This window comes from Colletotrichum lupini, chromosome 3, assembly GCF_023278565.1.
Source record: "Colletotrichum lupini chromosome 3, complete sequence".
NCBI lineage: Eukaryota > Fungi > Ascomycota > Sordariomycetes > Glomerellales > Glomerellaceae > Colletotrichum > Colletotrichum lupini.
In genome coordinates, this window is record NC_064676.1 from 6,705,625 (window position 1) to 6,733,587 (window position 27,963).

At 43.1% G+C, this 27,963-nt stretch overlaps 9 protein-coding genes across 9 annotated transcripts; 4 read left to right on the top strand and 5 right to left on the bottom strand.

Moving 5' to 3' along the window:
* Positions 1-6,784: 6,784 nt before the first annotated feature.
* On the bottom strand, positions 6,785-6,994 carry CLUP02_06750 (deuterolysin metalloprotease; the record flags this gene model as incomplete). The annotated part of the gene is made up of 1 exon (XM_049285747.1): positions 6,785-6,994. One exon carries the CDS (start codon positions 6,992-6,994, stop codon positions 6,785-6,787), a length of 210 nt encoding a protein of 69 aa, XP_049142890.1.
* A 154-nt stretch (positions 6,995-7,148) lies between these two features.
* Positions 7,149-9,624, bottom strand: CLUP02_06751 (uncharacterized protein; the record flags this gene model as incomplete). The annotated part of the gene is made up of 13 exons (XM_049285748.1): positions 7,149-7,283; positions 7,369-7,624; positions 7,751-7,766; positions 7,826-7,894; positions 7,969-8,039; positions 8,149-8,219; positions 8,266-8,304; positions 8,363-8,502; positions 8,559-8,624; positions 8,697-8,718; positions 9,026-9,124; positions 9,231-9,301; positions 9,435-9,624. The coding sequence occupies 13 exons, from the start codon at positions 9,622-9,624 to the stop codon at positions 7,149-7,151; spliced, it is 1,245 nt and encodes a 414-aa protein (XP_049142891.1).
* Positions 9,625-9,710: 86 nt separating this feature from the next.
* On the bottom strand, positions 9,711-11,325 carry CLUP02_06752 (uncharacterized protein; the record flags this gene model as incomplete). Its single annotated transcript, XM_049285749.1, has 2 exons — positions 9,711-10,383; positions 10,448-11,325. 2 exons carry the CDS (start codon positions 11,323-11,325, stop codon positions 9,711-9,713), a joined length of 1,551 nt encoding a protein of 516 aa, XP_049142892.1.
* Positions 11,326-15,459: 4,134 nt separating this feature from the next.
* Positions 15,460-17,054, top strand: CLUP02_06753 (endo-beta-1,6-glucanase; the record flags this gene model as incomplete). Its single annotated transcript, XM_049285750.1, has 6 exons — positions 15,460-15,915; positions 15,980-16,047; positions 16,108-16,159; positions 16,231-16,425; positions 16,491-16,920; positions 16,987-17,054. The coding sequence occupies 6 exons, from the start codon at positions 15,460-15,462 to the stop codon at positions 17,052-17,054; spliced, it is 1,269 nt and encodes a 422-aa protein (XP_049142893.1).
* A 941-nt stretch (positions 17,055-17,995) lies between these two features.
* CLUP02_06754 (fungal chitosanase) lies at positions 17,996-18,921 on the bottom strand (the record flags this gene model as incomplete). The annotated part of the gene is made up of 3 exons (XM_049285751.1): positions 17,996-18,265; positions 18,341-18,672; positions 18,750-18,921. 3 exons carry the CDS (start codon positions 18,919-18,921, stop codon positions 17,996-17,998), a joined length of 774 nt encoding a protein of 257 aa, XP_049142894.1.
* A 1,525-nt stretch (positions 18,922-20,446) lies between these two features.
* On the top strand, positions 20,447-20,881 carry CLUP02_06755 (uncharacterized protein; the record flags this gene model as incomplete). The annotated part of the gene is made up of 1 exon (XM_049285752.1): positions 20,447-20,881. One exon carries the CDS (start codon positions 20,447-20,449, stop codon positions 20,879-20,881), a length of 435 nt encoding a protein of 144 aa, XP_049142895.1.
* Positions 20,882-21,445: 564 nt separating this feature from the next.
* On the bottom strand, positions 21,446-24,465 carry CLUP02_06756 (uncharacterized protein; the record flags this gene model as incomplete). Its single annotated transcript, XM_049285753.1, has 2 exons — positions 21,446-24,119; positions 24,188-24,465. 2 exons carry the CDS (start codon positions 24,463-24,465, stop codon positions 21,446-21,448), a joined length of 2,952 nt encoding a protein of 983 aa, XP_049142896.1.
* Positions 24,466-25,738: 1,273 nt separating this feature from the next.
* On the top strand, positions 25,739-26,536 carry CLUP02_06757 (uncharacterized protein; the record flags this gene model as incomplete). The annotated part of the gene is made up of 1 exon (XM_049285754.1): positions 25,739-26,536. The coding sequence occupies one exon, from the start codon at positions 25,739-25,741 to the stop codon at positions 26,534-26,536; it is 798 nt and encodes a 265-aa protein (XP_049142897.1).
* Positions 26,537-26,659: 123 nt separating this feature from the next.
* On the top strand, positions 26,660-27,751 carry CLUP02_06758 (uncharacterized protein; the record flags this gene model as incomplete). The annotated part of the gene is made up of 5 exons (XM_049285755.1): positions 26,660-26,722; positions 27,053-27,150; positions 27,326-27,464; positions 27,517-27,609; positions 27,686-27,751. 5 exons carry the CDS (start codon positions 26,660-26,662, stop codon positions 27,749-27,751), a joined length of 459 nt encoding a protein of 152 aa, XP_049142898.1.
* Positions 27,752-27,963: the final 212 nt, after the last annotated feature.

Sequence of the window (27,963 nt, forward strand, 5' to 3'; positions counted from 1 at the left end):
TTATCCCCCGCTTAGAGTTTAAAAATAAACATAAGATTAGTTTAGATAATAAGCTTTTTAAAAAGGGTATATTATATACTTATTATTTTAAAAGTTTATATTTAATATTATTTTAAAGTTTAAAAAACGCAAAGCTAGCTCTTTTTAAAAAAATAATAAAAAATAAAAAAGAATACTAAAAAACTAAAGTACCCCCCGTAATAAATATAGTTCTTTTTATTATTCTAAGCCTATTTAACGTATATTTAGTCCTTAAAAAGTTTAAAAAAGAGGTTCTTAAAAAACGGGAGATTTAATACTTACCCTATTTTAAAATAGCCCTTTAGTATATTAATTTTAAAAATAATAGTCGTTATTTTATAAAAAGTAGTAATTAGTATATATACTATTTTAATAACTATTTAGCTAAAAAATATATTAATATACTAGTCGTTTTATAATTAATAACCTAGGCCCTTACTAAGGCTATTATAAATAATACTCCCTCTTTTATAAAAATATTATCTTTTTTTATTATTAAAAAGCGCACTTCTAATTATAGTTTTAATAAAATATTACTAAGCTCTATAATATCGTTTATTAAATATATAATAATTAAAGGATATATAAAAACTATATCGGCTTTTATATAAAAGACTTTTTTAATACGTACCCCCGGTCCTCTTTTATACTTATTATAATCGTTTATAACTAACTTCTTATTATATTACTTATTTTTATATCCTAAGTTATTAACCTAACGGTCGTTCTAGCTCTCGCGCCCCTCGCTACCCTTATTATTCTTAATTTTATAAACTTTAAAGTATATAAAACGCGTTTCTTAGTACGTATACTAACCTTTTTCTTTAATAATACTATATTTTTAATAATTATATACTTCGTAAACTAAGAGTTTAAATAATAAATATAAACTTAAGTCTTATTTTTATATATATATACCTTATAAAATAAGGTTATTTTAAAAAATTTAGGCCTTTAAGCTATAAGAGGTTTTTATTTTATTTATTTTAGGCCTCCGGGCCGTATTTTAAGTTCTATTTATTATTTATTTTTAAGCATTAAGTTTTTTTAAGTATAGCCTAAATTAATTATTTTTAATTATTTTAGCTATTTATAATAGTTTCTTACGTATTATAAAAGTTAAGAAATATATAAAAATATTTAAATTTAGCTTATAAAAAGTTTTTAATAAGTTTATTTATTAATATATTTTTTATTAATATATAAGTAACCTTAAAGCTATTTCTAGCGTATTCTTATCTTAGTTATATATTTTATATATTAATATAATAAAGTTAAGTAACTATTCTTTCTCCTTCTCCTATAATAAGTCGAATTATTTATTAATTATTATAATTAACTAACTATACTTTTTTTAAGTTAAGGGCAATGTTTTTAAAAAAGCGCTTTAGAGCTATAGTCTTTTTTATAGTTTTCTTAAAATAAAAAAGCTTAGTTTCGGTAGTTAATATCGTAACTATTACTTAGCATACTAATTTTTATTAAATTAAGCTATTAAAAAAGAATATTATATATCCTTAGGATAATCGTTATATTACTTCGTTATTTATAAAGCTAGTATTTTTAGCTAAAAATAATAATTACGTACTTAGTATATTACTATAATAAAGTATAAAATATCTCGTTATATAAAAATATCGGATATAATAGTTAATTATTTTAATATAAGTTATACTTAGGTTAGTTAAGAACTATAATAATTATAAATAAATAAAAGCGACGTCTAGTTTAATTATAATAACTATATAAAATATACTCTTAACCTTCTCTTAATAGCTCTTTATTTCCTCTTTTATTACTTACCCCTTATTTAGTTTAAACTCTTTTTAAAAAAGAGGGGTAGCTAAATATAATAAATCTATAAAATTAAAGCGCTTAGTAATTTACTTAATATATACGTTATAAATAAAATAAACCTTATAAGTAATACGGTTTTATAAAATCCGTACTCTAAAAAAGTAATTAATTAGTCTATTTTCCTTAAGGTTAATATATTCTTTTATATTATTAACGATCCCCTAAACTACTTTTTAGTCATTTTAATAATATAAAATAATAAAGTTATTAATATAGAATACTAATATTACCTTCCTATTTATAGTTTAGTAAATATAAATCTCCTCGTAGTTATATATTATATTTATACTACGGAGTATAAAAATAAAAGTTTAGAACTAAAGAATTAGTAAGTCTTAGAAGCTATATAGAGCGTATTAAAGTTTATTTATTTTATTAATAACCTTATATCCCTCTAGGAGTTTAATAATTACTAGCTTCTCGCTCTTAAAAAGCGTATTAAAAAATACGTTAATAATATTATATTAGTTTATTTTAAAGTTAAATTAAGTAGTTATTACTATTATAAGCCTAAAGGCCTTTATAATAAGTATTAAAATATACGTATTTTATAAAGGGTTAAGTAATTATATATCCCCCCTTATATATATACGTACTTTTACCTTACTAACCTCGTTATTAACGTCGTATTTATAAATATATACTTACTTTAATAAAAATAAGATTTTTTATTTAAAATTATAGTTAACCTCTTCTTATATACTAATATCCCTTAGCTTTTTTATTTTTATATTTATAATATCCCTAAGTAGCTTTTATAGTTATAATAAGAGATATTTAATATTATTAAACTTTTTTAATAAGTTTTAAAAATTAATTTTAATAAGTTATAGTTTTTAAACTCCTTTAGAGCGCTCTAAGTAGGTCCTATAAACTACTTTTTTTACTATTTAATAAAGTATTATATATCTTATATTACTTTTTTTTATAACTTTTTACTAATTCAGTATAAAAATAAAAAAAAAGTAGTCCTAGAGACGGTTATAATAATCGCCGTTTCTTATATTTAAATATAAAAGTATTATAAAAATATTATTATTAAAGCGTTATAGAGGTCTATAGGCCTAGTTTAAATATCTAGGACTTAATAAAGCTTTACTTAGTACTTAATAAAGTAGTTCTTATAAGCTTTATTTTTATATAATAATAAAGGTTTATTATAAGGGTTCCTTATTAACATTAACTTTAATATTAAGAATTATTTTTTTATAATCAATACCTCGTTTATTACGTACTCTAACGTTTTATTAAGAGTTATTAAAAATTAAAAGCTTAAGAACTTTTATAATATATATAAGCGCTCGTAAAGAGGACTATAAACTACGTAAAGCTATTTATAACTTAGTTATTATATCCCCTTTTTTACCCCTATCCCTAAGCTTATATAAGGGGGTTATTTTAAAAGTTAATAATAATAATAATAAGACTATATTAGCCTCTTAAGCCTTATTAATTATACCCTAAAATACGTTTATTAGTTACTTAGCGTCCTAAATAGTTAAAAATCTAATAATAATACTATCCTTAATTATAAAATTATCTTAAGTATTAATATTTCCGAAATCTAGATCTACTTCCCTAAGTACTCGAACTAACTTATTATTAATATTAAAGAGTTCTTATATCTTTTAAATTACTAAATTTACTTACTTATTTATAATAGTTTACTCCTTATATACGGGATTATAAAAAACTTCTTTATTAAACCTAATATTTTTTATAATAAATACTTACTTAAGCGCGGGTACTTAGACCCTATATAAGTTATATATTTTTAATATATATTTAATTAAGTATTTTATATACTTATAGGGAAGTACTTTAAACTCTTTTTAATATATACCCCTCTTATAATCCTTATAAAAAGAGTATACTTAATAGCTATATATATAAAAGCTACTAAGATATAAAATAACCGGTTTAAAATCCCGTACTTAATAACCCGTTTATTACTAATATTAATACCGCTTTTACTAATTAATTTCTATTATAATAAGCGAATCTCCTTTATTAACCTCTTATAGGGTAATATTATAAATAAAAATTATTACTAATACTATTTTATCCTATAAATTCATAAAAAGGTTCGTAAAAAAGTATATTTTATAAGCTTTAATAATTACGAGTTAACTTACTTTTTTAGTATTACCTATAAGTTCTTTTATATATAAAAGTAAAAGTTCTATTTTAATTCCTAGCTCGCTATATTACGTTTTATATACGTATTTAACGTTTATAATTAAAAAAGCGGTCTTATTATTATTTCTAAAAAAGTAAATTAAAGTCCCTTTTTAATAATAAATTACTACCTCGAGGCTTTATAATATAAAAAGCACTTCCTCCTCTATTTTTATTTTTAAAAAGAACCCCCTAAGCTATTTATTATATTTATTAAAAGCTATAAATATATATTATTATTTACTAAAAAATAGTTTAAAATAAAAAAGATCTTAGTATATACGGTACTATAGCTATAAGGCTCTTTTTAAGAGTAGTCCTCTTAAGACTACTATCTTAGTATTAAATAATATATATACTTTATACTTAATATATAATAGAAGTTTAATACGCATACTTCGAGTCTTATATAATAATTAATAAAGAGTATTAGGTTTAAAATAACCTATTTTAAAGTACTAAAGGAGCGCGCTATTAAACCTCTTATAAGTACGTTAATATAAATAATAGAATTTTTCATAACTAATTAGTAATATAATACTAACTAGGCTTTATAGGACATGCTTAAGGTTTATAAAAAAAGGATAGGATTAGAGGAGCTTATATTTAAAAAAGACTAGATTATTTTTTTAAATAAACTATTTTTTAATAATATTCTTATAAAACGTTCCCTATTATAAAGTATAATCTAAACCGTAATATTAAAGTGCGCTTTTATTTAATAAAGTCTTTAAAACTATATTAATATAAAATCCCTTAATATAAATAACGTTTTAAAACTTTAAATCGTAAGTTCCCTTTTTTTTAAGTCTATTTAGGACGCCCTTTATAATACGAGTACTACGTATAATAATAAGTAATATAATAGTTCCTAATTTAATATAGTCTTTATTACTTAATAATACGTAACTCTCGGGTTTAAATAAGCTCTTATTATTAACTAAATATATTACTTTATAACTATTTATTACCGTACTTTAAAAAAGGGGCTAAGTACTACTTATAAAAGTACTAAAAATTACGTTTATTTCTAAGTCCTAACTCTTTATAAATATAATAACTACGTAGCCCTTATTTTAATTTCTTAATAAGCTCGCTATAAGTTAGTTAAAAAATCTTTTTAAAAACCTAGGTCTTTTAGGGATTTTATCGTTCCTTAGCTAATTAGTTTTCTTAAGCTTATTATAAAGTAATTTTTATTTACTTAATTTAATAATAACGAGGACTTCCTTTATATAGCTCCTTAATATTCGTATTAATAACTTACTAGCGTTTTAGCTTATAAATACTTATTCTAATTTTTAATATACTATAGGGCGCTATAAATATATATAATTATAAAAATATATAATATTACCCTTATTATTTACGTCGTTAACTAAATTAGAGTATTTAGTAAAAATAAAATAAGCCCCTTCTTAATTTAAAAGTCGTTTAGTATATATATTCTAAGTTACTAAGCTAAATATATATATAATCTCCTCAAAAGTCCTTATATATATTCTAAAAGCTATTAATTTACTAAAGGTCTTATATATATATTAACTTTATATAAAGTTAAGTTTAAACTTAACTATAACTAAGAAATTAAGTACGGCGATCTTTCTATTAATTTCCGAAATATCGTACGTTTTAGCTTAGAAATAAGTAAATTACTACTCCTTATATTAGCGTTAAGGGTTAATTCCGGTTTTTATTTTATTAAAAACTTATTAATATTCCTCTCGAACTATATTTTTTATTACTAGTTTAGGGGGTATAAATTCCTATTTTAAATATCTAACGATTCGCTATATACTAAACTTAGCGCCGTTCTTAATAGCTTTTTAAAATATATATTTATATAATATAGCGTTAACTAATTTTATTAATTACTAAGTAAGGACTTTAATATACGTATTAATAATATTACGTTTATAAGCTATAAGTTATTTATATTTAGTATTAAGCTCTTATTATTTTTAAATACTCTTAAGTATATAAATCCTTTTTATAAGTATAATATAAAAATAAATTTATTTATATAAAATAAATTTATTTATATAAAATAAATAGTATAACTAGTTTCGTAAAAAAAAACCTAGCTTAATTCTATAAATTACTTATATTTAAAGAAATTAAAAAGTTCGTATTAAGAGTTATATTTAGAAGCTATTAATAAAGGATTTCTTAAATTTTTTAATCGTTCTTAAACGCCTTATAACGGGCTTAATAAGCTCGTAGTTCCTTTTTATTATAAGTTATAACTAATTATCCAAATTCTAAGGGTAAAATAAGTACTATAAAGGGGTTAAAAAATACGTTAAAATTTAAAACGTTTAAGTTAATATACTTTTAAACCCCGACGCCCTTACTTATAGCGCGAAATATATTAAATTATTTAATCTAACTATTATAACTAGTTAGTTTAACTTAAGCTAAAATAAGTATAAGTAAGTTAATTATTTTAAAAAAATCGTAAGAATTGTATTAATAAGTACGTTATTATAATATAAGCTCTTAACTAAGAGCTAGGCTTATAATTATTACGAATTATAGTACGTAGTAATAAGTATATAGAGTATAATAAAAGTAGCTTAATTATTAAAATAGAAATAGATAAAAAGAAAAGGTCTATATATATAATATCTAAGATAGATACGTGATTTAGTACGTAACGGGCACTTCGTAAGATGCGATTACTATCCCTGTTACGTAACACTATCCCCAATGATGTAATAGCGTGCATCTACATACCGGCATCGGTCACTAGGAGATCCTGGGTGGCATGGTCGCTGAAGACGGTGTTGCCCTTGAAGACGGAGACGGCCTCGCTGCCGGTGTTGGTAACGGCGACGTTGACGGTGTGGTTCTCGGCGTTGCTGATCTCAATAGAGAGAGGGCAAGTGGCCGAAGCGGCACCAGCGAGAAGGGCGACGGAGAGAGCCTTGGCAACCATTTTGACCTAGAGACCTGAGGGATGAGGGATGACTGAGGATGGGAGTGAAGAGAAGCATTATGATCATCGTTCGCGGATACTTGGGCTATATAAATACTCGATTTGTTTTCGTTCTGTCGGTCAATATCATGATTGAACGGTTGCATGGCCAACATTAACAGGGCTCTGATAAGCCCGAACGGAGCAATTCCTTCGTCAAGAAGGTGAGATTACAATGGCAAGTCTGAAAGTGCACGTCTCCGCCGGTCGTAAATGTGGGCGGTTCACGATGAACCTGGCTAGTCTGGATCTGGCAGGAGCTAAATGGAGCTAAATCAAGCATAACTAGGACATGTCGGGGTAGTTTGAGTCTATTCAAGAAAAGCTTCGGGAACTCGATCCATGTCGAGGAGGTGCGGAAGGCAGAGGGTGGGTAGCGTGCATATTACAAACTGGCAGAAAGCCGTTGAGCAAATGAAAAAGGAGCCCGTTAAACAGCAGATAACATCGGGATAGTCTGGTGATCTCGGTATGTGGGCAACAAGGGGAAGCGGATGGGCCCGATGCAGCGCCGCAAGAGAGGCCGGGGAAACCGGCAATTCAGACGCATGGGCGGCTGTCCCACACCCAAGACTAAGCAAGTTAGGAAGGCTGTTGTGGCATTTGATGCGAAAAGGGGAGGTCCTTAGGTAATGAGCAGGGTATGGCCTGGCAATCCATTGGAAAACAATGAGTATTGTCGCATCATTTCATATCGCAGGAGGACCATGTGTGGACATTGCGGCCATGTCCGCTTATACATTATCAGCGAGTTCCTCGCCAAAAAATGCGGTTATGCGCGTAAGTTGCCACCTTGACTGTACCATGGATCAATTATGGAAGTTGCGTAGCGGGCGGGTGGGCGGACGGGAATATCATCGCCTGAAGGATGAGACGAACTTCTACGACTCGTCTAATCATGAGCCTCGGCAATCGGACTCGGGGCGACTGGTGACGGTCTTCGCCGATGGCGATGACGGATATTCCGCCAGAAAGGACCTTTGGCCATGAAAATGGCAACTCAATACTCGAGAATGGCAAGGTTGTTCCATGAGTCTAGCATCAGCAAAAGAGTTGAGGTAACAGGAGCGAAAACCGGATGGGAAATGAAGCGGATACCACTAACGACTCGTCACCTTGCCATTTTGGGGGTCATCCGCCCCGATCTCGCGCCGAGGTTATGCCCAAAGACAGATTCACCTCTATCCTGACCTCTAGTTACCTCCAGCGCGTCGTTCTCGAGCTTCTCTGACGGTCATAAGGCCAAGCTTGAAGTTGAATATCCAGGCAATCTTGAATATGATGTTGGATCTAGGTTCGGGCCCTTGAAGGGTGGATCGACGTATGCACTGGAGCTGAGTGCAGCCAAGTGAAGCCAAGTTGAGGCCAAGCCAAGCCAAGAGTCTTGGCTGGACTGCTAAGAATCTTGGCCCAACGCGACATCTGGGATCTCAGATCTGGGCTGCATAACCCCTCGTCGATAGTCCCCTCTGAGATTAATGACTGGGCAAGCCGTCAATAATACCTTGTCGGCAAATGATGTCACCTGCAAAATGAGTCCAACCGCACTCTGAAGATGCGCCTTCGTCTAGCCCATCCATAAGAGACCATTCTAAATGTGTTGGAGTCCTCTTTATCGGAGTTCTCTTTTTTCGATCTCGATTTTAAGGCTCATATAGGTCACTTTTCTTGAAGTCATCCGAGAGCTTGTCGTAAATAAGCCATCTCGCCAAATACAGCAGAAATCAGTATCTTTGCAGGCCATCGCTTTGATTGAATGGAGTATCTGGATATTTTGATTGATGTTGCCTCGTTATGAAGTGAGTCCTTGCGTACTTAGAGGAAGTCGCATTGAGGAAAAATATCTGTTCGGCGACCAGATATCCGACACATATGTGGTTCTTAGAACAGCCTTTTTACTAACCCGGTACGAATTTCGTCTTAATCGAATTGAAAATTGAAAGAAGCCAGTTGCCACTTGGTCTTTAGGGCATTTTTGACGGATCAAGTGACATTCAAGGGTTGGTAGATTGAGCCATTACCGATGAAATCTGGCAGGTTGTTCTGAAATGGGCGCGATGCAGATGAAACGTTGTTATAGAAAAGACACGACTTCGCAGGTGCAGAGAACTTTTACCGAATGATTTCGTAGTTTGCGCCCTTTGCCACGAGAAAATCAGATTATATCATTGCCAGCGTCGGTATGGTTATTGGTCACCGACTGATCCAAAATTGCAAAAGTATCCACAGGCGTACTCTGACCCAGAGAGTACCACCCTATCCCACCGGCTGCGGGATGGTAAAAGGTGTTCGTCCTTGTCAGAATAATAATAACTTCCCCGTTGATCAGAGCATTCTTCTTTCGCTTGCACGGGTCTATCAAAAAGGATCAAACATGCAGAATGAGAGAGACTACAGGCACATCTGCCAATGCTGTCTACTAGGTAGTCTACGGGATAGAGGACGTGCTCCGAAACGACACGCGGATGAAGGTTGGGAGCGTAGGTCTTGACGCAGTTCCAGAAGTGAAGGAGACAATGGGGAAAGTTTGTATTGATATTGGCTCTGCCACGTACCCCAGGCCATTGACATGGATCCGTGAGGGAGATCATGAATGACCCTCGCTAACACCACTGAAAGTGTAGCCTTCTAACAGCCAATCTAATGACAATAATATATATGTACAGTTAACGCAACTTCAAGCTCCCTCCAAGTGGTCTGCCTTCTCGCCCTTTTCGGAGTTGAACTCCTGCGGCATGGCAATCGGTCGTGTTTTGGCATACTTTACTGTAGCCATCCACGAAGGCGACTCACGGAACAGGAGATCAATCTCCTCGAGATTCCGTCCCGTCGTCTCAGGGAAGAAGAAGTACACTGTCACCGGCATAGCGGCCGCGATCACGGCGTAGACGATGTAGTAGCGCCATCCAATGGTGTTGAGAGCAACCGGCGTGACCATGATGACGAGGAAGTTGAACAGCCAGTGGTTCGCTGTCGAAATGGAACTCATCGCCATACGTAGACGCAGTGGCGCAACCTCTGTGCAGTAGAGGTAATTCGCTCCCATGAGGCCGATTGGGATCCACGTGTTGTACAAAAAGATGAAGAAAGCAACCGCAATCTGAGCTGGGTAGTTGCCGGTCCCGAATGATGTTGCGATAGCGAGTGCGATCATACAAAGAGACATCCCTGCGCCACTGACGATGAATGCAGCGCGTCGCCCGAACCGGTCGATCGTGAAGAAAGCGATGAAAGAGGCGAAGAATTTCCACGTCAGGGTTCCGCCGCTGAGAATGCGAGAGTACTGGCTAGAGAGACCGAGGCCTTGTTGGAAAAGGATTGGTGCATATACGCTGACGAGGTTGGAACCACTGTTGAACGCAGAGTTAGTCATCTTGTTGTCAATGAGAAGCTATTGGAAGGGGGACAACATACGCCATCTGTTGGAAGAATTGAAGCGACATGCACAGGCAGAAGCGATACAAAAGTTTGTCTTCGCCCATCTTGAGGACATCTTTCAAGGAGACCTGTGTGCCCTTTGTTTCTTCGAGGGAATACTCGATTCCGGAAAGCTCAGCCTGAACCTCCATAGAATCTGCCGGAAGCGATTTCAATGCGGAAATCACGGCGCGAGCTTGCTCTGACCTTCCTTTCATGACGAGCCATCTGGGTGATTCCGGGAAGAAGTAAATTGCGGCCATTAAAACGATGGAGAAGAACACGGCGATGGCCAGAGGTGGGCGCCAAGTAATGGGACCAGAGTGGAATTGGAAAAAGCCGAGATCGATCCAGGATTCGAGCATGTAGCCCACGCACATGAACACGCCAGATATGACCACTTGTCGGCCGCGGTTAGCAGCAGCAGACGTCTCGGACTGCCAGACTGGGACGATGGAGCTAAGCTGCCCGATGCCGAGACCGGTGAGAACACGGCCAACGACGAATTGAGGGAGGCCAAAAGCAGCTGCCATGAGAATTTCGCCAACAAGCGTCATGATGGCGGAGACAAAGATGATGTTGCGGCGGCCGTAGATATCGCCGGTCCAGGAGCAAGATAGTGAGCCGATTGTTGCGCCAATAGTGAAGGTGGCGACGATGAAGCCTTGGAGTGTCGAGTTTGCCGATTCCTGGGCTCCGGTTGTGTTGACGGTATCGATCTCGGGGAACGTTTTGACCCAGTCTTCTTCCGTCAGCAGGCCACCGACGACACCAATGTTGTACCCGTAAAGAATGAAGCTGGGCGCGATGATGAGGGCAATTCTCAGATTGTTGAGAGCATTGCCCGTGAGGCCAAAGTACTTCTTGGAACCCATGATTCCTACAGCGTTTCCACAAATAATACGCACACACACGCCGCTACGAACGGATAGGGTGAACAAGGGTTGGACAAGAAGAAGAAAGGAAACAAGAGGCGTGGTGTCCCTCTTCTCTCGGTGTTTTCTCATGAGAGTAAGGAGAAACGAGTCGCCTTTTAGCCTCAACACAGATCTATGGCCCCACAAGGCGCTTAGATAACTCCATGATGGAGCCGTGTGTGGGAGAGTGCGGAGGTATCCAATGCCTTCCGTGTCCCCCGTGGAGAGGAGAGGAGGGTGCGGAGACGTGGGGTCATGTCGACAGTTCTTTGGAGGGAGGAGGATGCACCCTGGACAACTCGTCCACTCTAGCCGTTTACATCAACCCCTAATCCACTTCTCCCGGATATATCTGACGAGTCGAAGGCTTCCTCATTGAGGCTTCTCAACCACTTGGAACGACGGTATTCATCAGTATGTTCGTAGATTGCGAAGTGGATTGTCGGAGCCTTCCGAGCTCCTGCCTTGTTGGACCTTGGGGGCTCTCCGCGTGGTTGCGAATAGAATGCGCGGGTTATGACTTTTAAAGCATATTCGTCACCTCAAGTCCCGTTGATAATGCCAATACATTGGCTAAAACGTTTTTGCCAAGCTTTATTCATCTCCGCAAAACCCCAGAAACGCAAACACTGATGATTCCATTCAGATGGAATATGGTACTCAGTTGACGTGGGAACTGGGTGGTCCTGAGTCGTTTGGTCCCTTGGTCTCAGCTCTTGAGATCTTGGCGACATCTCTTGGCATGCACTCATCGTCAGACATATCAACACAAAGATAACACGTCCCTAGAGACACCTTCCATTTCTCGTCGCTGCACAGAGATATCATAAAGGACGAAACGTCGAGGTCGAAGGCAAGGCGAGCGAAAGGGCCGAAGACCCGAGAGCCTCTTGCATCATGCAAGCATACAGAGATCCAGGACTTCGGCAGAGTATCGCCACTCTTTTCGGACACCCATCGCGCAGAATGCTTGATTCAGTTTTGGAAGAGGGTGTATCAGTCAGCCAGCCCGACGGTTTATAGACTCGGGATGCATACCGAGACCGTACTTTACCTACTTAGATGCAATTCTTTGGGGCCCATCACCTTGCTTGCTTTCGCTACCCACCTCCGAGAAACGCCGCATTTATCGGACCATGGAAGTGGGGGGAGCGCGAAAGCGAAGGCGCGAGTCAACGCCGCCCGCGGTGTTTCGCTAGGCCGCCGGGCGGGATTCGTCCGGAGTGGATATTTGAACTTGTCCGTGGTGTATTGTTCCTCCGCCAGCCGGTGGTGCGTGCTCTCCATTATTGACGATACGTTCAATCGAAAAGGCAAAATTGAAGACTTTCCTAGAGGAATAGGTCTGCGATGTCCCTGAACAAGTGTCCCTGAAGTTGGGTTTGCCTCGACGAGCCTTAAATGAAAAACAAGAGTTCCTTAGAGCCTTGGTAGAACTTCCAAGCAATTGTATTTGGCTGCCAATTAGTCTTGGCTTCTGCCAAGAGCGCCTCAATACCCAGCCAGTGCGGCGGAATGCAACCCCCAAGAAGCGCCACGGTTATGAAATGCGCCGGCAGACAGGTATTGCGCAAGTACAATGGCCCTTAGTACTTAGCGTCTGCATGAACCTAGTGAGTCTAGGCTAAAATCCAGCCCAGGCCCACGTGTCATGAGGACCATTTTCGGACCCGGGGAATGGGCGGTGTGTGTGTGCAAGACGGCGAGGATTCTTGAGCCTCATAAAAACTTGAGAAATCGGGCAATCGCAGCGCAATGTACGGATAACGTCCCCTCAATGCTTTCGTCCTGATGGCTTTCTTTCTGCATCCAACGGTTTTCTCAGTCTACCTTGGATCATGAGTGCCTTAGCAACAAAGTCACTGATGTGTTTATGTAATAACTTCACTCATTAATTATTTCCAGCGAGTGTATGAGCGTAGCCAGCGACAGCACATGAGGACCAACGCCAGAGAATGGATTTACCTGGGCAGATATAGGCACTAGATGACCATGGAAAGGCAACGGAAAGGCTGGATCTAATGGCGCACTTCTCCGATGGCTGCTACTAAGTATACGCCGGTGTTTTGTCAGCTGCGGTCAGTTTAAGGCCGCTGCGGATAAATAACCCTAATCTCGTGCCTAGTTTACGCCAGAACCTCTGGGCAGTAAGCCTCGTCGCGATTGGAGAAGCGGGCCACAGAACCACGCCCGTAGTGCCTATTATTATATAATCCGTAGCAAGACTTAGCATAGTGTGAGGGCACACTTTAGATTTGGAGAAAGTAAGCATCAATTACCACTACTTTTCGGGTCTCAATACTGATCGCATCATCGATCCACAGGCTTCATCCGAAGTTAGATCAGAAAGCGGTCTCCCAGATGGCCGCCGGTGCACACACATCTTTCCCTTGCAAGTCTTAAGCATCTCTTCAACATACAATTGGATTTAAAAGCTGACTCTAGGTCATACAATCTAGCCACAGTATTTCATGGTATCAGGATCAAGCTCGATAAGCGTCGAATAAAAGAAGATCTCTTGCTACCCGATGGTCCCAGGATCCAGGACCTCCACACAGATCAAAGGATGTGTACATGGAGTAATGCCTAAATGTTAAAGCGAAGCAAGTCAAAACAACAACTGGAATTTATAAAAGGTGGATCATGCCGAAAGGGGGCTCCATCATTGATGTGGCTACTCAGTATTTTATCCATGAGCATAGCAGGACATTACATGGAATCAACATTCAAGAATCTCCCTAGGCTCACCCAAATACGCGGCATCAAGAGTACGTTGTTCACCCTCTCAAAATTTACGTTAAAGACCGAATGATAAACTGTTGAATGCTTAGGGTACCGACTTATTAGTTGTGTGCCGAGAACGACTCAGGACACGATAAGTTGCCCCGGAACCTGACTCTTTGATATCTTATCATACGACAGGCCCAATTACCGTCTTAATTCAACTTACTCCCTCGGAAAACAATCTACCCGAATTTCTTTATGTTAAAGGGCAATGAAGTACCTTAAATAGGTATGGGGAGACTTGAGTGCGGGCTAAGACGGGAATATAGTTCGATGTATCTTGCTTAGGCAGCCGGTATGCGGTGATTACTATACCCTTTTCATCATCACTAGTTCCGCAAGATTAGCAACTGCTTCCTAACGCCCCCCATTTCGACAATGGCATCACCCCTTTGGAAACCTGGGTGCCTAAATACCATCACATGTAAGGAACCACCTCATTCGGCCCGATAGATCATCGCTGCATATGACCATGTTATTTGATAATCTGTTCTAAAACCACTTGATAGTTGCGGATATTGGTCTCAATGGAGTATGCTGTCTGATCACCAGTCGTTTGTGATAGCCGCCCGCGCTTACTTGGAGCAGGGACTTTTGTTTTGAACTACCTATCTCAAGCCATCGAAGGAACGGCATGTTGTGTGTCTCTCCTCCTTTTGTCTGTGCATACCTTTGTTTCAACTTCAGGGTCCAATAGTTGAGATAGCGCGATGACATTCATCCCACATCCAGCGATGATCCGGGGTACAAGCCGCATTCAGAATGATGCGTCACCGCGACAGTAAACCAGAAGCATATGAAAGACATCTATGAGAGGAGGCAGCTATCCATCAATGCACATTAGGATTCAAACGGAATTAAAGGGGCATGGCGGCCTCGGACGATTATGTTCAGTTGCCGTTCATTCAGGGGTATGGTCAAGATGTCCAGAGCCGCTCTGAGAGTTTCCATCAAGGTGGAGAGAATGCGCATCTTACTTTAGTTGTATTGTTACAACTAAAGTTGCAACACGATCGACGAGGAGTTCCGGAAAAGAAATTTGAAAGGGGCGTTGATTATGATGCCTTTTCAGACCATGACGTCCGATGCTGGGATTCAATCCTGCGTTGGAAGAGCGCAGTTCTTCATTCCTGTGTACGAGTCAAGGTTACCCTGCTGCCCCTCGCGGAGGTTTCTAAGTATCTTGGGATGTTAGCTTAAAACATCGCATCTGCCACCCGCTCTTCTTTGTGAACCGCACCACCTTGCTCTACTGTCCTTCATCTCCAACCACATTCTACCCTCACTTGGCATTCAAACTATCCCATCATGGTCTGTTTTTCTCTTCTGGTGCTTGCATGCGCACTGCCGGCTACCTATGCGTGGTTGCCAAATGATGGCTCCACCAAGCTCGTCGACACCGATGGGCACAGTCTGTTTGAAGGAAATGGGACATCCTCCAATAAGAGTGGTATCACTCCACGCTGGTGGAACAGTTCTGGGAAGATTAGAGGAGTCAACTTAGGCTCAGTCTTCGTCTATGAGCCGTGGATTGACTCAGGCGAATGGAACAAGATGGGCCTTGGTTCTTACAAGTCCGAATTCGACTGCGTTTCGAAGCTTGGTCAGGCGAAGTCTGACGCTGCCTTTCAGAAACATTGGGACACCTGGCTCACCGCGGCCGATCTGGACGAGATGTTGACTTACGGTATCAACACTATTCGCATCCCACTAGGGTATTGGCTTGACGAGTCTCTCGTCGATAAGTCGGAGCATTTCCCGAAGGTAAGGTCCCCTTCGCCATCCTTATCAGAGCGGGATCAGAGGAAACAATGTCTGACTTGCACAGGGTGCTGTGACTTACTTGATCCGGCTCTGCGGCTGGGCTAGTGACCGTGGTTTCTATATCATCTTGGGGTTCGTCCAACCATTATGTTATCTTTAGGTATCGCTGTTCTTAAGCTGACAGTCATCCAGCCACCACGGCGCCCCAGGTGCACAAGAGCGGCAAAATCCGTTCACCGGTCAGGTAGGATATCACAATTACTGATTTGCTAGCGTCGAGGAAGAGATTCGTTCTAATTCGGAATATGACAATAGTACGCTACTACCCCGGGCTTCTACAACGACTACCAATATGATCGCGGTGTCAAATTCCTGAAGTTCCTCAGAAAGCTTGTCCACGATCACAACGAGTTCCGCAACGTCGGTATGATTGAGGTTCTAAATGAGCCCGTCGCCTGGGATCGCAAGGTGCAATCGATGCGGTCCGTCTTCTACAAGGACGCTTACACGGTACATCATGCTACGCTTCGCCTACAGTGGTGTTAATGTTGCAGGGGCTGATAATACTGGGACAGGGAATTCGCCAGGTCGAGAAAGACCTCAATGTGGCTCGCAACAATTACGTCCACATACAGATGATGAACACAAACTGGGGCTCCGGGAATCCGGTCGAGTTCTTGAGCGACACCTATTTCACCGCATTCGATGATCACCGTTATTTAAAGTGGTCGACGAGCGTTTCTGTCTCGCATCAGAGCTATATCTCAACTTCTTGCAAAGATAACCGCAACTCAGATGCCGCTGGGCCTACCATCGTTGGCGAGTGGAGTATCGCAGTGCCAGACAACGTTGAATCGACGGATGGGTGGAGCCCAAGCAAGCAGAAAGCCTTCTACAAGAAGTGGTTTGCTGCTCAGGTTTACTCTTACGAGAAATCGACTGCAGGCTGGGTTTTCTGGACGTGGAAGACCGCGCTTGGCGATGACTACCGGTGGTCCTACAAAGGTAAGTCACATACGTCTCAAAATGTTCTCGAGCTTTATGATTCCCACATTTGACTAACTCTCTTAGCCGCCGTTGCTGCCGGTGTCATTCCGAAGGACTTGAACACTATTGCCACTTCTGGTGTTTGTGGATAGAAGACGGTTCCGTATGAGAGATTGCTTGGAAATTCGAGCAACGCATGAGCGTTTTCCCACATGCAGGATACTACATCATCTAACATTCGCTTCGCTTTGGATTGCATTGGGAAACCCTTCCCGTTATTTCTTCAATTCTTTGTATTCTGAAAACGGCTTTTGGCACTTTGGGAGGTGGATGCACCGGTACTTTTTCTTGGAGACTGCCTCTTAATAACATTACTTTGAAGCCGTGCACCAGTCCTTCATCATCACATGAATGCCTGCTGTCCAGGGCTGCAATTAATTGCTGGAGCAAGCTACCATACTTATATTCCACTGAGAAGCAATAGTGATTTCCATGCACAGCAGATGAGTACTTTAGGAAAGGCACACAACCGCCTGTCTATCGTCCATCCCTTCTCATGCCCCGATTGGTGCTGCTGCAAGATTCGACCTAACAAGGTTCTTTCGAGGGGACATATGCCAAAATAGCAGCATCATGTCGTTCAGTAACGTTGGCAGAGGAATCACAGATGCTCAAGTGAGGACTGTGAATGTCAAATCTTTTGGCGGCCAAGGCTGACTGGGGAATATTTGCGGGAGAACATTTTCCGCAATTGAGCACGACTGGCATTCATAAAGTACTAATATAAATCATGTCCTTGAAGCGGATCATGGCAAAAGCACGCAAGTCATTGCAGTCAGACAAATTCCAGTAGTGAGTAAATACTTATGTTTACGTGCTGCTACCCGAACAAGAAATGTGAGATAGATCAATTCTTTTGAGAGAGTGTGATCCTAAGGAGGCCGCAAAGACCATTCAATAATGCTAATGTACACGAAAAATAACCCTTTCCATCACCTTATACGGAGTCTCCTCTGCGTCTTGTAGTGATGCATTTACATGCAGCACATCTCTATGGCTATCTGGAGGATTGCATCAGCGTTCAACTCGAGGCTCAAGCTCGGATTCTTTTGAGGAGGCGATTGCCGAGTGCCGAGATGCTGTCTTCAAATTCATCGTAAGTGTTGGCGGCCCAGGTAGCACCATGAGCGCCAGGAACGGTGTCCTTGCCCGGGAACGCAATGTAGAGTACATCAGACTGGTCATGTCCAGCATTGCCATTCATACCAGTTCCAAAACAAGCCGTAGCAAGAGAAAGCGAGGCTTCACCGACCATGGCTTGGCTGCCATCATCACTGTTGGTGTCGGCCCAGATACCATAGATCTACAGGTTTCGAGGTTTAGAAGTTGCGCCAATGAAAGATAAATCAACAACGAAAGGTATAGAGGATTAACTCACAACTTTGTTGTTGCAAACAACTGCCATGACGCTGAGGGGCTCAATGCCATGCTTCTTTGGGTCGAAGGTAGGCCATCCGGGCTTAGATCCGTCGTTGCCGAAAACAACGTAAGGGTGAACATACGCGTTCAGATCATTGATTCCGGCCTTGTAACCTTGGATTTCGGACTTGAAAGACGTCTGCGGCTGCGTGTCGGTGGAGGAACCGCATCGGCCGTCTCCATGAGTCTCCGCACCATCGCAATCAATGTCCATGTTCGCGAGGCGACCTCCCGAACCCTGGATGTAGATGACATTGTAATTGCTCAAGTAGTCGCCACAATAGCCATAATCTGTGATGCGGATAGTTTGTCCGTGTTAGGGTCACTGAGCAATCTATTCTCTTGGCCCCTTTATCCGGTCGGCTCACCTCCTTTGTCGCCCTCCTTGCTATGGAAGCCGGTCTTGAGGACGGTGGAGCATTGCTGCCGGCCACAAACTTGGTCGTAAAAGGCCTTAACGTTAGCTGGAACGTCTCTTGCCGTCGCAGGTACAGCTAGCAGCGTGGCGAAGGCACACGCGTAGGCGAAATTGTGGAACATGATGGCAATAGAAGGTTGGCGAGACTTTAGCGAATAGAAAGCTTTGAAGCTGGTGAACAGATCGTTTGATCGAACAGCGACCATGTTTCGTTTCTTATAAGAATGTTTCCTGCAATGGGCTTCGGCCGAGAAACACTCTGATCCAAGTTCCCGAGCCCCTGAGTCGTGTAAACCACGCCATGGTGAGCCTAGCTTGGAATATGGTTCATTAAAAGACCTCGTGTTTGTAGTTAACCCAGGGTAATGTTCACTTGGAACAACAGGCTGCAGATCGCAATCCTTCACGTTGATAGAATGATGAGAACAGAAGACTTCCGGCATTCCCAAACGCCATTGTCTACTCCCACGTTGAATTAGTTGACCACTGATCAAAGCTATGCGCCGTCTAAGGCTTGGATCAATATTTTGACCATGAAATCGACGAGACGAAGAGCGCCCGAGTCTTACATTGAAACGTGTGATCTCAAATAATTATGTGGGAACCAAGTGATGCAGGAAACATTTCTTGTTCGTTGTAACCAGTCCTTTGCAAAGGACCCACTGAGTCCTCTTTCGATCCGGAATGATGAATTTTCAAGTGGTTAAGTGTTAAACGTTCAATTTGGACGGAAGAGGAAATCTTGTTCATATTCCCGGCCGGGATGTCTAGGCAGCCAAATTGAGACTTGCTCGAGGTTTGTTCCACAACCAAGGATCGCTCTTGGGCGGGCCGATTGTGCTTGCTTAGTCTGTTTCACTAGCCGTAAAAGACAGGTTGAAAACGATTGAACGGATGTAAGACAGCCAGGACTGCATCGATTGTCAACTATCCCACACGGTCTGAAAGACCTCAATTTCCGTAGTAGCGGAAGTGGTAGCTTCGGGAAGTTTGACACCCGATCTTTCTATGCATTCAACAGTTTTCAATTCACGAATCACAACAAACGCGTATCAACTAGCTGATGCATGCAAGCACAATGGCGTAGCTAACAATTACTTTAGTCGTTGTGGGAGTGGGTACTGTCAAAAGATTCGATGGTTTGAGATGGCAGTTGAGCTACTGACTCGCAAAGACTTGGAGCCAACCTTGAATGACAAAGTCAGTAACCCCAGCCTCATGGACAAAAGTGGAAGGTACATGTGGGATACCGAATGGCTAGCAAGCGGTCTTACGGGCATTTGATCCTATGGATTGCGACGCAAAGTAGTTGTGGGACACGAGAAGTAGGCCACGCCGAAATTAAGCCTTGGTTCATCGAGAGTTAGTGGACGATCACCAGTTCTCTATCAACAGTGGCCGAACGTGCAAGAGAGTATCACTCATCGCTCTGGAATCGAAGAGCAGAAGTGAAAGCTTGGCATGTTTTCAGCCGAGTATCACGGACAGATTACTTATTATCAAGCCTTACGCCCAGTTTACATGATTCTTTCCCATCAGGCTTTCTCCCAAATCAGTCCTTTCAGCCACACCAATAGCACCTTTGACTTCGCCATACATATTGAATTCAAAAGTCACGGTCGACTGCCTATATACAATTCTTGCAAGATGCTCTCTTCGTTACTCCCGAGTCTTCTTGTCCTGGGTGTGTCTCAGGCCGTCGCCGGCGAGGCAGTCTCAGGCTCTCACACGAAAGGCTCTATCTTCATGTTCGGGGACGCAACTGCCTGCCGCAACGTTTTCTGGAGAAACGGCGCCTGTGGTCTCAGTACCTACTTTTCCAACTCGGTCGACCGCAACCTCCCACTAGTCGCGATGCCATCCGGCATATTCGAGCCGTACGGTCAAGCACAGAACAACAGGCTCTGCGGCAAAGTAATCACGATGACGCACAAAGGTGTCACTCGAAAGGCTGTTGTAGCCGACCAAAACAACAGCAGCGAGCAGTCTATCGATATGTGCTTGGACACGTGGCAAGCATTTGGAGGACATGACAATGATGGAACTCTTCGCAAGGGCATTCAGTGGAGCATCGCTATTTGATGAGCACATCTTCAATATTGTCAGTTTGGCGGAAGGAATTGGCACCTCGGGTCTGTCACGAGACGAATAGTCTATCGTCATGATAAGAGACTAGATTACTGCGATTGTATCCAAGATATCCAACTCCGGAATGAAGAGCCTTGATAACGACAGATTTCATCTAAATTCATCCTCAAATTAATCTAGAGGCAAGCTTCCAGCTCCGAAGGAATTTTTCGTAGTACCCAGGCTGCTGGGGAAGCACTTTTTCTGATTCAGACCGAATGGTAACTACATGTATTTTTCCCGTACTTCGTAGACCATGGAAAATTGTAAGAGAATGTCATTAGAATAAAGTAGTCAAGTACAACAAACAACTGTGCTAAGAAGTAAAAGCGGCCACAACGTAATCGCCTGACATCCATTCGTTTCGCAACCCTTTCCACTATGAGATACACGCTTGATGAAGAAGTCCCAGTCTCTTTGCAAGCCTGACTCCAAGCACCTAGCCTGATACTACACCACATGTAGTCTTGGGAACCCCATACTCAATCCTTAATCATTCGAATTACCGCAGATTCAAACTTACGTCTGGAACAAAGCGGTATTGAGGCAGGCGACAACCGAGTCTCCGTTGGTAGCGGTCGAGGACAAGCAAGTAAGGGCAGCTCCAACAGCGAATGGACCAAGGGCAGCTGTGCACAACGGCAGGTCGACAACCAGCTCCGCTGCAGTATCACCTGCCAGGGCGAGACAAGGCTCTGGCAAAGTCGAGATGCACTGCGTACTGAGAGCAGTCGTCAGGCAGGTCACAATATCCTGTCCAACACTCAGAGGGCCAATGACATCAGTAGCAAGACAGGTTGCCGCATTTCCAACACCGTAAGCGCCAAGAGCTGCCGTACACACCGGAATTGCCGCAATAAGGGCAATGCCGTTGACAGAGGCGAGACTCTGGCAAGGCTCAGGGACCGTGGCGCAGACCGAAGGCGTAGGAGTTGCAGTGGCAGTCGGGCAGTAGGCGGAGTTGGTGATTGTGACCACGCCAGATTGGAGGCCAAAGGCAATTTCGAGACACTGGATGATGCTCGTGGCCGTAGTAGATGCTGTGATGGTTCCCGTTGCAAGACAGGTCGCAGCACTACCAGCGGCGAAGGGACCAAGGGCAATAGTGCACTGGGCCACATCTGCAACAAGAGCCAGACCGTTGGACGACGCTAGATCAGTACACGCTGTCGGCAGGGTTGAAATACAACGCCCCTCGAGAGCGGTGAGAATGCAGCTTGCGATGTCCGAGCCGGCAGTAGTGAGGCCCACGTTGGTTGCAAGACATGTTGCAACGTTGCCTGCTGCGTATGGACCAAGAGCCACAGTGCAAGATGCCACAACCGGCACGAGAGCGAGACCGCTGGTGGTGGAGAGTGAGGTACAGGCTCCGGGCAGGGCGACGTTGCAGTATTCTGAGGTGCTCGTCGCGGTCACGACGCATGCGGAAACTGTGGAGCTCTGCGAGGTTGTGGTTGTTGGAGTCCCTGTCAGCGTGCTAGATGAAGACTCAGAGGACGAGCTAGATGACGACGAGGAGGATGAGCTTGAAGAAGACTCGGTCGATGAGCTTGACGAGCTAGATGAGGACGAAGTCACGCTCGAGGACGACTCGGTTGAAGAGCTAGATGAAGAAGGAGTTGCGCTTAAAGACTCAGAACTTGTGCTTGAGGAAGATGAAGATGTAGCAGGCTCAGTCGATGTGGTAGTTGAAGACGAGGCGGAACTGCTAGGGTCGGTAGAGGTTGAGCTTGACGATTCAGAAGGCGAAGAGGAGGCGGTAGATGACACTTGGGAGCTAGAAGCAGCGCTTGAAGAAGTTTGCGAGGAACTGCTTGTGTCCGTAGAGGTAGTGGTTTCTATCACAGTGGTCGAGCTCGCAGAAGTGGACGTCTCACTGGAGCTCGTGGCTGGATCTGATGAGGTAGCCGACGATGGAGACGGAGTTGTGCTTGAAGCCCCGGAACTGACACTTACAGAAGTCGTAGGGTCAGCAGGAGTGAAGATGATGACGGTGCCAACAGTAGCGGTGCCAGTAGGAGCGATGGACAGGGTGGAGGCGACAGTGCCAGTCCAAGGACCGCTGATAGTGGTGTAAGGGCCCGTGAAGGTAGTCTCAGCGGCGGTAGGCAGAAGCACGAGCTGGGTTCCAGTGGCATCGGTTCCAGACGGAGCAAGCGTAACTGTAGTTGGAATAGTACCAGTCCATGGTCCGGTCAGAGTTGTGTAAGGGCCAGTGAAGGATGTAGCGGCGGTTGTGAGAACGAGAACGATTTGAGTTCCGGTGGCGTCTGTTCCAGCCGGAGCTAGGGTCACCGTGGTAGGAATAGTCCCGGTCCAGGGGCCAGTCAGAGTCGTGTATGGCCCAGTGAATGAGCCAGCCACAGAAGTGGGTGTCAAGACGATTTGAGTTCCGACCTGGTCAGTTCCTTGAGGCGTGAGGATGGCAGTGGTCGGAACTGTTCCGGTCCAGGGCCCAAAGATGGTTGTGTATGGTCCAGTGAATGGGGTGACGATTGGGGAGGAGGTAGGCGTCAACACAATTTCAGTTCCGACTTGATCGGTTCCCTGAGGTGGGAGGTAGGCGGTTGTAGGAATTGCGCCAGTCCAGGCTCCGGTGACTGTGGTGTAAGGACCAGTGAAGGAGCTCAAGCCGGCGGATGTCGGCAGGAAGACAATGGCAGTTCCAGTTGGGTCACTTCCCTCAGGCGCTAAAGACAGGGTTGTTGGCTGGAGTCCCGTCCAAGTGCCAGTGATCGTCGTGTAAGGCCCGGTGAAGAGAGCTGGTGCCGCAGTAGGGCTTAGAACAATTTGGGTGCCTGTCTTATCGGTACCTCGGGGCGGGAGAGTGACAGTCGTCGCGGGGCTTCCCGCCCAGGCCTCGGTGAGTGTGGTATAGGGCCCCGTGAAGACACCCTGGGCTCCGACCTGCCCAGATGCTTCGGGAGCGAAGACAATGACGGTGCCTGTTGGATCACCCCCAGCCGGCGCCAAAGTCAGAGTCTTCGTGCCCTGGCCAGACCACTGACCTGCAGTAAGAGTCGTGTAGGGGCCGGAGAAGGCAGCATTGTCCGTGGCCACGGGAGTACAGATAATCTTTGTTCCGACCTCATCGCCGGCCTTAGGGGGGATGACAATGGTGGTAGGCTCAGAATCAGGGCCACCATGAGCAGTAAGTGTAGCGCAGGGACCATCGAATATAGAGAAAGAGTTTCTGAGACAAAGCGGGCGTCAGTATGGTCCGAGGAAGTAGCCATAGGGGAAGGTCAGAAACGGGCTTACATAGTAGAGGTGTGAGTGATGGTACTGGTGACCACAAAGTCCGACACAAGGAAAGTCGGGGCGTTGGTGATGGACAAGACAGTGCCGGCAACACTCAACGTTGTGTTGGAACAGATATCGGCGCTGAGATGAACAGGGATCTGCTCGACCATTACGTAGGCCTGAACAGTCACAGGGTCTCCGGTGGGAGCAAGGCAGCTAGACGTAGCCGACACAGGCTCCAGGGCCAGAGCCGAAGCCAGGGCGGCGGCAAGCGCTCCTTTCCTTGAGGCGCGCATTTTAAGAAGAGAAGTGAAGAAGGCGTTTGCTGAAGTTGCAGGGATTCAAGTGAATGACAAGATACAAAAGAGGAGAAGATAGTGATGATATTATTCTCAATCTTCTCGAGACTTCATGTAGTTTATATGTGAATGTCAAGAAAGCGATCATGCACTCGCGCAGCTGATACAAAACGGAACTTACTCAGTATGTCTTATCTATTGCATTCCGTCTTGTGAAGCCGTAGAGTCGAACATGATTGAACTGGAACGCATGCGGAGAACGACACTCAGCTGCCACCGTAGCCAAGTAACCTATTCACAGCATCTCGGCTAGAGCATAGGAATTTACAGATATCTACACATCACACGAACGCTACGGAAGCCCCGCTCTCGTATACAAGGGACCAAGAACGTGCATGCTCTGAGTCTAGACGCGCTTTTGGTGATGAAAACAGCATGATCTTGACTACTACAGCTTGACGTCTTATTCTCAGCCCTTGGTGTCATATCCTACACTTTCCCTCTTGGGAAGATGTTTCCCAATGTCTAATAACAACGCGGTGCGTTGTCCAGTACCGGCCGTCGTTGCCGAGGGTCGAGTATGTTGTGGGCCAAGATCGAAGCTGAAATTGAGAGACACAAGGATTGCTCTGCCCTCCCTGGCATCATCCCGGCTGAACATCACTCCGCCACCCAAAACACCAATCATTCGACATCCAGCTACCAAGAGAAGGGTCCAAGACGAAGATCCTCATTTCTGTTTGAAAACGGTCTAGAACACCCCATGCGGCGCTTGAGCTCCAGAATAATACCTCACATCTGGCGCGATGTCACAACATTCACTTCATCCCATCCGCATCGAGTTCTATGTATGGACATGAGAATTTCGAGTCGAATCTCTCAGGCCATCCCCCGCTCCAAAAGTCCAGGATTGCTGTCAATTGCAAATGTTGACCTTTCCCAGTCCGTCAAATCTTACGCAGTCGGAATGGAGTGAAAGTGCAAAGAAACATCACAAGATATCGTCGGCTGGGCCTCGTTGGCTGCAGAACCATCGAGAGCCGGATACAGACAATTTCTGATTGCTAAGGAAGTTGTCCGCGTTGGGCTGTTGATAAGGGAAAACAAAAATGATCATGTACGGCAACCTATATAGACTGTCGTATCCAAACACATTTTGAGGCCAGTCAGATTCATCAGTCCCCAAGTCTCAACAATCTACCTTATATCGGCTCTTCATTCCTTTGCCCAAACTCCATCTCTTTGATTGCCCTCCTTGCTTCACATCACAATGCAGCCGCAACTCTTGTCCCTTTTCATCGGGCTTGCCCTTGCGGCCCCTCATCTTGGCCCTAGAGACGATGGCTGTGGCGCGATCGTCAGCTCTGCTGTGCCTATTACCGTCACTGTTGTCTCTCCAGTGCAAACAGTTACCTTCAGCACCTACACCGAGACTCCAAGCTCAGATGCCCCTCATACAGCAATCCCTGCCGGCTCTCCCGGCTCTCCCCCGGCGTCTGCCCCTGGAATTTCCGAGATGCCTCATGAAGCCTCCCCGTGGAGCAATAAGACCGCCTTGCCCAAAGAAACCTTCACCGTTACTCTCGGGCTTTCTACCCCGAGCGCGATCCTCCCCACCGCCTCCGCTACGCCTGGAGTCGCACAGTCAAGGATGGGAGAGCAACCTGCACCTTCGTCGCCGTCGGCATCAACCAACTCTGGAAGCTTCACTGCCAATGCTGCCAGCTCTGCCTCTCAGGACTCCGAAACTCACGGCCATAGTTCATCGCCTCTGGAGACAGCATCCACTGAAGTCGGCGGTGTAGCGCCAACCACCATCACAACCGTGATTCCAATCACGCTGACTTCTCAGAGTGGAAGTGCCCCACAGGAGACAGCTAGTCCTTTGTCGACAATCACTGGAAACGCCTCAGTAAACGCCCCTTCGCAGACGAGTCAGAGTGTGCAATCCCAGACGCCTGTTCAGGTCTCAGCTTCGACTGGATCTCAAGCAGCTTCGTCTCTCTCAGTTACCAAGATATTCCTGGTCTTCATTCTCTTGGCAATAGAAGGATTCTTCATCTGCTAGTCGAGACGAATGTCACTCAAGAGATGTAGATAACATCGAAGGAAGTAGAAGAGAAGAGACAGTTTCGCTGTGAGGGAGTTGTAAGGTTGTAGTAATGGGTAATGGGGGCTAAATATTGCGTGGATGCGTCAGTTTGCTGGTCAGTGGCCTGTCGTTGGCCCGAGTCAGAAAGCCGTTGAAGCTTGGGTGAGACATCGGTCTCATTTTGTGGCAGTTTTTCTTCATTTTGTGGGGTAATTAGCCTGGAATCGTAATCATTAGCACTACCATTCTTAATCTATCTGGCCAGATATTTCCGGTATTCCGACATCCTGACCCTTGTCGAGCTGACTTTGCCATTTTGATACTAAGACATGGAAGCTAGACTAGCCCTTTTGAGCCAAGGGAGTTGCCAATCCCCACGCTGACTCTTGGTATTCTGCTTGCGACAAAAGGATTGGGCAGAACTCGAGATATGAAAAAAACTTTTTTTCAAGACGAGGGGGTCTGCCAACTGCTTCGCGTGAAGTGCATGAGTCTGTGGTTTGTCGTTGGAGGGTTCATACAAGGCAATTCCAGGAAGGATGGTTCGGGCACTACTTGGATGGCTCTACCATGGTTAAGGAAGACGCTTCGTGTGGCCGCAAAGTTAGCGTCCCGCGGGCTAGAACGCAATGAAGGGCGATGAGCGGATCCCGAAAATAAGGTACGCTAGCAACGAACTACTTTTGTCTAACTTCTGATCGTCAACATCGCGTGAACATGATGTGAACTTCAAAGACTTAGGTGCCTGAGACTGAAGTCAAATAGCTTTGGGTTTCAATCGCGTATTGCGAACATTTGGAACACGGCATCCCTCAATGATTTGATGCACGCAGACGATAGCAACTGCAATGCAACACTTGGTAACCTCTATGCATCTCAGGCAGACCAATACAAGGCGAATTGTGTCCATCGTCGCTGTTGGAATATCGACAGAAAAGGGTTCACATGGAAGATAGCCTGGGCTGTTGCAAGCAGCTCCTCTGCCACCTATTTCCATCTCGAAGGCAATCATGGACTCCGCCCATTCACTGTTTCTTTCCCATACAAAAGTAAGCATTTCAGTACCGGATCGTTGAGCTGTGTGCCAGCTGAAAGGCGTTGCCCTGCTGACGTGTGTCTCAACAGTCGTCAACCCAGCAACAGTCAAGAGATGATTACATCCAAACATCCCCGATAGCAGCAATATATTAGTGATGGTGATTGCTCGTGTCTGGATTGATTCTCGTGAAGGGCTTCTTTAAGATTTGTGGAGCGATGTGTAAGTGTCTAGGAAATGTTCTGTTATGGATCGTTCGCTACACATGTCTTCCAGTATTTTAGACGTGAGGATGTATTTGCGAGCTATAGCACTCAGCAACAAAAATCACTAGGACTGAGATTGACTCAACGGTCAAGAAGTTCTT